Source organism: Nanorana parkeri, unplaced genomic scaffold, assembly GCF_000935625.1.
Source record: "Nanorana parkeri isolate BGI_ZX_2015 unplaced genomic scaffold, ASM93562v1 scaffold2122, whole genome shotgun sequence".
NCBI classification, from domain to species: Eukaryota; Metazoa; Chordata; class Amphibia; order Anura; family Dicroglossidae; genus Nanorana; species Nanorana parkeri.
In genome coordinates, this window is record NW_017308390.1 from 105,377 (window position 1) to 113,886 (window position 8,510).

The following is an 8,510-nucleotide window of genomic DNA, read 5'->3' on the forward strand; positions in this document are numbered from 1 at the left end:
ATGAGCAAGGAATAGTTGGCAGTATTAGTTATTTATGATACCTCTACAAATAGCACTGTTAGTACAATGGAGTGGTTCTGTAATTATTTAATTGGTTGAAAAACTGTTGCTGCTTTCTAAACTCCAAACACATCCTGGCAGTATCTTTTAACAGCCATAGCATGCCTATCGTTAGGCTTTAGTGTTTCTCTCTTATTTCTGTAGCAGCATCAATTTTGTCAGCACGCTGTACATAGGCTTTAGTTTGTATACAGCAAAGTAACTGCACAACCTTAGTGAGTGAAATGTGCAGGAGTCTATTGAAGAGAGATTCTGTAATGCATGTATAAAGGGGCATAATATCAAACATCATACTGCAACATTATGAGTAACAGCTACCAGGACACAAACTTCCTCCAATCCACCAGTCCCTGGCAACTGGTACTGATTGATAATAACTTTACCAGCCAGCATATTCCTGCAATGCAATGCCAATCACGTCAAAGGGCATATTCCATTAATCAGACACCTCCCCCTTCTTCTCATGCTGCAAGGGCCCAGTTTTCATCTGTTGTTTTTCAAACATCCTCACACATAGGCAGAGTCACTAGATTGAGTCCTTCCAAAGTTGGGTACTCCCATCCTGGGCAAGTCTTTATTTCTGATTTCATAAATGGATTTCCTCTTGGCCTGTACACCTCTAACTGCCGTCTTGATTTTCCTCCAGCCTAAGTGGTTTAGCTCAGCCAAGTTAAGAACAACACAGAGACCACTGACTGCAAACATAAAAACAAGAAACACTGTCTTTTCTGTGGGTCTGGATACATAACACTCCACCTCTTTGATGCACGGATACCTGTCACACTCATACTGAGAGGGTACATTGAACCCATACAGAAAGTATTGTCCAACAAGAAACCCAATCTCCAGGGCATTTCTGAAGACCACTTGAATAATATAAAACCTAGAGATTCCTTCCTGGCGCCTCATTTTAGATTTAGTGGTTCTTATGGAGGGGTTGGGAATTTCTTTGATCTCCAAGCAGTCCGGTTCAGCCTCCTTGGTAGAGTTTTCGGTGTTTTGAAGGACACCATTAACCAGTGTGTTCTTGATTTTTTTGCTGTCCTCTCTTTTCATACTGTCTTGGTCCCTGTCCAAGGTGAGAAACACAGTGGAATACCTCCTTTCCTTCTGTTTAGCAGACTGGTGCACGGAATAGGTGATAAAGCAAAGGCTTGGAGTACAGACCATAATGATCTGGAACACCCAGTATCTGATGTGAGAGATTGGAAAAGCCCTGTCATAGCACGCCTGGTTGCACCCCGGCTGGAGTGTATTGCAGACAAACATGGTCTGCTCATCATCATAAACAGTCTCTCCTACGATGGCAACAATGAGTATTCTAAAGATGACAACCACGGTCAGCAGAATCCTGAAAAGGAAAGCAATATGTTAGTCTTGCTGTTCTAGTGGAAACACATACCTGTCTGGTCAAAAATGCAGTACCAGTAACTTTTGATGCAAACCTCCCCTATTTCCGTTTTCTTTATCTTAGGACATATTGGGTTTCAGCATTTTTTTTTTTTTTTTTTTAACATTAGGTCCCATGTAATGTAGAGAACATCAGCTGCATGTGGAGAAATAATTAAATATGCGTGTGTGTCAGCAGAAATGGCTAAGGGAAGGTTATTGATTACTGCCCATCTTAGAATACAGTTTGCTAGTAGTACATAATGTTTAAGACATATACAGATGGCTACTGTTTTAGTATATCGACTACAGCTACCATCAGCATTTTGTTGGCTTGTGATTGTAAGTGATTTATGGTTAGCCCTGAAATGAATTAAAATACATGAGGAATACATGGTTTATTAACAGTGCTATTTTTAGACCTTTGTTAACGAGCAGCACTTGTACATCAATCATCTGAGCTAGCATTTTAAACTTTTTTTTTCTGTAAACCCCTGTCTCTATTTTGCTTTGCAAACATCTTATTTTTAGCCACATACCAACGTGGCACACAGGACATATCTGTCAAGATTTCAAACCTGATATTTGTACTTTTAGTGCACATAAAATCCATGAACTAATGTATTTCTCTCCATTTAACTTGTAATGAATCAAAGTGTCTAAAAGGAGCTGTTGTCTATAGCAGCTATTCAGTTTTCCCGTTCATTCTTTTAGTGCTGATTAAAATTGCTTAAGAAATTAGGGGTGCTATATGCAGCACAAACTATTAATTATTCGGACCTTTGAATAATTAAAATACATTTTGATCTTGGTGTCGGGTTTTAATTATTCAAGACAGGAAATATTTGTTGTCTACATTAAAATAGTTCCAGGGAGATCCAGGATGTGAACATCTAAGATTACATTACATCCAAAACACAGAGAAACAGTGTTGACAAAGGATGATGCTTTAACAAGCTGATGACACTGTTATGCTATTATTTGCCTATGCCAGAGTATGCAAGCTAAAGGGATGAACTCTGTCCTTGCAGCTTGATATGTGATTCCTAATTTATGAAATCCAGCTGCTTCCTTAACACTTTCATGGCCAGAAGGTCCAGCAGTGTTGTAGCAATACATGTCAGGAGCCTCTGGCAATTAAAGGGTTAAGATGATGTGACAGCAGTGATATGACAATGTGGCACCCCAGGCAAGGGGTTTGGATATTTTTGGTCAGGATAATTGGCCATGGGATATTTCCTTTTTTTCCAAGCATCTTTCGTTGCGAGAAAGGTTGTCCTTTCACATTGATGTGCATGAGGAGCTGTCCAGTGCTGAATTTTTTCCTGGAGGGGATTCCTGATTGGCTGTACATCCAGTGCACCCTGTCACTGCCACAGAAAAATATGATGTACTTTTTACCATCTCATTCTTAATTTCTCTTCAGATCATTGTTGACAAGTGTGAAGTATTAGCCCATTAGTTTTTTTCTTCTTTATGTATAAATGATCTTCACTTATGTCATTTGAAAAGAGCTGAGCAACATATGCAGGCAGCACATAGATTTATTACTTTAACATAAATAGGTGAGAAATATTATTATAAAGTTTACTTTTGGTATAATAATCATTCTTTGCTAATCCGAACATTTGCCATTACCAAACATGAGATCACAATGCTGTGATTTCACTTATATTGGTATTTTTTAGATTGCCATTGTGAGTTCTTGCTTTATTTTTTTCCCCTTGACTTTAGAACTATTTCATAGACTCATTATGGTATCTATTTCCAAGTCTGGGCATTCAGAGTTCCTATTATCACGCTTTCGTTAGGTGCAAGTTTTAATAGATCTCTAAAACTTAATTTTGATCTTAAATGTTGTTTGATACTTGAATACTTTCTCGTATAGCCCACTTACAGTACGGTATGTGATGACATTGCCTTCTTATTAGTAACGCATTAAAACAAGTTCCTTCGTTGTTGTTCGTGTGTGTGTAATATATGGATTTAAATACATTAAAAACTAATTAGCACAAATTGTTAACTTATATGAATTTATAGGCAGAGAAACTGTGGTGTAGCTTTAATTGAGTCTGCACATTTTAATTAAGCTTATCTATTAATTACAGATGTTCTACACCCCACAGGCATTCTAGCTTTTACCATGCAGTAGACTATATAGTTAATTTTAATATGAGACAAAAGCAATGCGTGAGATTTGCATTGTAAGCGACTGTTATTAATCACTGAATTTACAAATACATTTTTGTACCTTTTATCTTTTTTGCTAAAATAGCTAGTATTGTGGGGTGTTTTATTTACACATTTCATGGTAGTTCCAAATACATAGCTGTTTTATTTGTGAAAAAGGTGTATTATAACTAGGACTGACTGGTAAAAAGGGGGCATTGAAGTTTTAACCCTTTTATTTGTAGGTAACTACTGGTTTCTCAAACAAATATAGGAACTAAAAGACACAAATGAAATCAATACATCCTAGCTAGTGAAAAACTTGCATCATTATGTCTAAATATTTTGGTACAAGTGCAGCATGTGAAACCTGAATGAATCTGGTTTTCATACAGTGTGCAGTGTAAATCTTTCGAACCGCTGTTTTTTCTATTGAATAAACTTTCCACATCAGAGCTTTGCCTCTGCAACCCCAGCTGATGCACACCAGCCCCTGATGTTATGTGCCATATGCACCTGATAATAATGAGAAACATCAATCACACCCTCAGGCAGAGTTGTCACTATGTTCTGGGGGTCTGGCACAAATCCTGCTTTCCAGCAGATTGCTGCTATAAGTCAAGGAAAACGCAACATGCATTTAGGTTATTATTATTCCTTAGGCTAATACTTGCAGATACCTGTCTCTGTTCATTCATTCATTTATGTTTGCCATCAAAAAGTGATTACCATGAGCTGGCCAAAGTACAAACACCATGTAGTACAACACTGTATAAACAACAAATGATGAGCACTCATGATTAAAAAATGACATTACAGTTTTTATTCCACACTAAGATCTTTCTGTCTACCTGATTGTATTACCGGTTCTTAGCCTGATCATTACCAGGGTTAGACCACACTTTACAAAGTCCTTATATTTCTAGTTTTAAAAGCGTTCTTACCTTCCTATCATAGTACTGTGCTGTTGCACAGCAGCCTCCAGAAGTCTTTCTAATATAGTCCATTCTCCCATCGCTGTACATCGGAGACCTGGTGCAACGGGAGGCTTTTCACCTTCTCCAGAGGAAGCCACAGGGTGTAGGTGACCTGTACTCAGTGTAATCTCTGCCTGATGATCAGAGGTGTCCCTGCTCGGGGAGGCTGCTCACACTGTCTTACTGTCGGTAATCTCCCTTTAAGTAGTCTCTGCTTGCGTCACACAGACAGGTCCCTGGACAGGAGCCAGAGACAGCCAGTGGGATTCTGTTAAATGTTATTATAGCAGAGAAAAAGAGAAGAGAGAGGAGGAGGAAAGGGTGTAATGCAGAGATAACAGATTAATTTGTGATCAAGTGATTCTATTTAATCTTCTCCCCAGACTGCAAATCCTGAAACAAGAGGAGCAGACAGGGAGCTGATGTGAAGTGTGCCCATGGATTATAGAGAGTGCTAGTACTAGTGGGGAGGGTTGGCAGGTTAAAAAAAATGCTATTAACCTTTACTGTGCATCCATACAACAAAACGCCAGTACTGTCTGCTCTATGAGTATATATCAGAGAAGAATCTCATCGGACATCCAACAACTTTACCAAAAACAATTACTTCCAGAACTTACTGTGTGCAAAAAAAAATGTTTTTGATTAAAAATTAGCATGTGTATATAATTATATTTATTAGGGATGCTCTGATATCATTTCTTCTCACCATGGCTGTGCGTGGGTCTCACCAGGGCCGTGTGCGGTTCTCACCAGGATTGTGCACAGTCTCACTAGAGCTGTGCATGGTCTCACCACGGCTGTGTGCAGTCTCACCAGGACTGTGCATGGTCTCACCATGGCTCTGCGGTCTCACCAGGGCTGTGCGCGGGTCTCATCAGGGCTGTGCTGTCTTTTATGTGCGATCTTACCGGGGCTGTGTGGGGTCTCACCATGAATGTGTGGGGTCTCATCATGGCTGTGTGCCGTCTCACCAGGGTTGCATGTTGTCTCACCAGGGCTGTGTGTGGTCTTACCAGGGCTGTGCAGTCTCACCAAGGCTGTATGCAGGTCTCACCAGGGCTCTGCAGTCTCACCAGGGCTGTGCGCAGGTCTCATTGGGGGTGTATTGTCTTACCAGAGCTGTGCGCAGTCTCCCCATGGCTGTGCGGTCTCCCCATGGCTGGGCATGATCTCACCAGTGCTGTGCGGTCTCACCAGGGCTGTGTGCAATCTTACCAGGGCTGTGTGGGGTCTCACCATGGCTGTGCGGGATCTCACCATGGCTGTGCGCAGTCTCACCTGGGTTGAGCGTGGTCTTACCAGGGCTGCGTGCGGTCTCACCATGGCTGTGCAGTTTCACCACAGCAGGGCAGGGTCGCACTAGGGCTGTGTATGGTCTCACCACGGCTGTGTGTGAGTATTATCAGAACTGTGCTGTCTCACCAGGGCTGTGCGCAGTCTCACCAGAGCTGTGGTTGTCCCACTAGAGCTGTGCGCGGTCTCACCAGGGCTGTGTGGTCTTACCAGGGATGTGTGGTCTAGCCAGGACTGTGTTGTCTAACCAGGGCTGTGCGGAACCTCTCCAGGGTTGTGTGTGGTCTCACCAGGGTTGTGCTGTCTCACTAGGCCTGTGCGGTCCCACTAGATCTGTGAGCCTTCTCACCAGGACTGTGTGCGGGTCTCACCAGGACTGTGTGCAGTCTCACTATGGCTGTGTGCAGGCCTCACCAGGGCTCTGCAGTCTCACCAGGACTGTGCGCGTGTCTCATCAGGGCTGTGCAGCCTCACCAGAGCTGTGTGCAGTCTCACCATGGCTGTGCACGATCTCACCAGTGCTGTACGGTCTCCCCATGGCTGTGCGGGGTCTCAACAGAGCTGTGCAATTTCACCGTGGCCATGTGGTCTCACCAGGGCTTTGCCTTCCAACCATGGCTAAATGCGGGTCTCCCCATGGCTGTGCGCGATCTCACCAGTGCTGTGCGTTCCCACCAGGACTGTGTGCGATCTTACTAGGGCTGTGCGGTCTCAACAGAGCTGTGTGCAGTTTCACCAGGGTTGCATATGGTCTTAACAGGGCTGCGTGTAGTCTCACCATGGCCATGCGGGTCTCAACAGGGCTGTGCATTTTCACCATGGCCGTGCGGTCTCATCAGGGCTTTGCCTTCCCACCATGGCTAAATGCGGGTCTCCCCAGAGCTGTGCGGGAGGCGGATCTGACCAGGGCTGTGTGCAGGTCTCACCATGGCATGGCATAGGTAATCGCAGTAATCACAGTTCTGTGACAGCCAGTGAGTCGGGTTGCAGCTTACTGTGTTGTGGAGCTGGAAGCCAGATCAGTGTATTACAAAAGTGATAAAAAGTATCTCTGAGGAGAATACAGTATCTCATCAGAATACTTAGTATCAAAGGCCCATGTCAATAAAAAATTAACCCATTAGTGCCGCTAGTTTAAAGAAAGTTTGAAACAGTTAAGTTTTTAAAAATTTATCAAAATGTAAAAAAAAGTAAAAGTAAAAAAAAAGTTTAATAATAAAAAAATATAGTGCTGAAATGGTTATTAAAGTTAGGAGACAAACACACATCATATTCTTAAATCGTTCCACACTAAAATTGTATATGTATATATAGTTATCTGTCTGTTTTGTATACACATGTATCTGTTTGTCTGATTAATACATTTTTTGATATTCTTTGTACGTAGAGTCTAAATATATAAATTTTATCTCCTACCGAATAAATACATATATAACTCTGAAAATAAACTTAAATCTCAGACAACTGATTTACCCTATAAATCAGGACAAAGAAAATAATTTATTATAAATTACATTTTGTTAGCTACACTAATCATGTACACAATGTTATTGCCCAAACTGTTTTGAATTTTCTGTTTTTTTTAATAAGAATTTATATATGGATATGTCGCATCAGGTTAAAGCCAATTTGTATCCTTTAAAAACCAATATATAATGTGTAGGTGCAATGAATGAGGACATTATGGTTAAACAAACACATAGCAAAAATGGCAACATTTCTTCGGTCCCCAGGAACTAAAACATTTTCTGAAGCTGTGTCACTAATGGGTTAAGATACAAAAATATCTTTGCTAGTAAGCTCCATATGCCATGCTGTATGTTCTCTATGCAACACTGCTTTATTCCATATCCAATGCTGTATGTCCCCTTCTCTGCTCCTCCTCATTCCATATGCCATGCTGTATGTTCCCTATTCCACAATGCCTTATTCCATATGCCATGCTGTATGTTCCCTATTCCACAAAGTCTCATTCCATGTGCAAAGCTGTATGTTCCCTATTCCACATCACCTTATTCTATATGCCATGCTGCACATTGCTTATTCCACACTACCTCAATCTATATGCCATGCTGTATGTTCCCTTTTCCACACCGCCTCATTCTATATGCCATGTTGCATGTGACCTATTCCACACTGCCTGCTTTCATATGCCATGTTGCATGTTCCCTATTTCACACCACTTCATTCTGTATGCCATGCTGTACCTTCCCTATTTCATACCACCTTATTCTATATACCATGCTGTACATTGCTTATTCCACACTGCCTTATTCCATATGCCATGCTATACATTCCCTATTCTGTGTCATCTCATTCTATACACCTTGTTATTCGCACCACTTTGTTCTGTACACTGTACTGTACATTCCTTATTTTTCTGCATCAACTTTACAGGCCCAGCAGCTCAAGTGTGTATGATGTGTCTTGGTGTGCTAGCTAGTATCTCTAGCATGTGTGTCTGGGTGTGTGAGCACAGGGGCGCAATTTCAGCGCTTGCCATAGGTACTTTCCATAGCTACGCCCCTGTCCACAGTTTTTCCAAATGTAAAAAAAAAATAAGAAAACATTTTGACTGTATATGAAAATGTGGGTAACTTAATTGAATTCTGTGATATT

At 41.4% G+C, this 8,510-nt stretch overlaps 1 protein-coding gene across 1 annotated transcript; it reads right to left on the reverse strand.

Annotated features, from left to right (window-relative positions):
- Window positions 1-567: 567 nt before the first annotated feature.
- GJD2 (gap junction protein delta 2) lies at window positions 568-4,633 on the reverse strand. The gene is made up of 2 exons (XM_018572752.1): window positions 4,563-4,633; window positions 568-1,411 (listed from the first exon to the last, which is right to left on the reverse strand). Exons 1-2 carry the CDS (start codon window positions 4,631-4,633, stop codon window positions 568-570), a joined length of 915 nt encoding a protein of 304 aa, XP_018428254.1.
- Window positions 4,634-8,510: the final 3,877 nt, after the last annotated feature.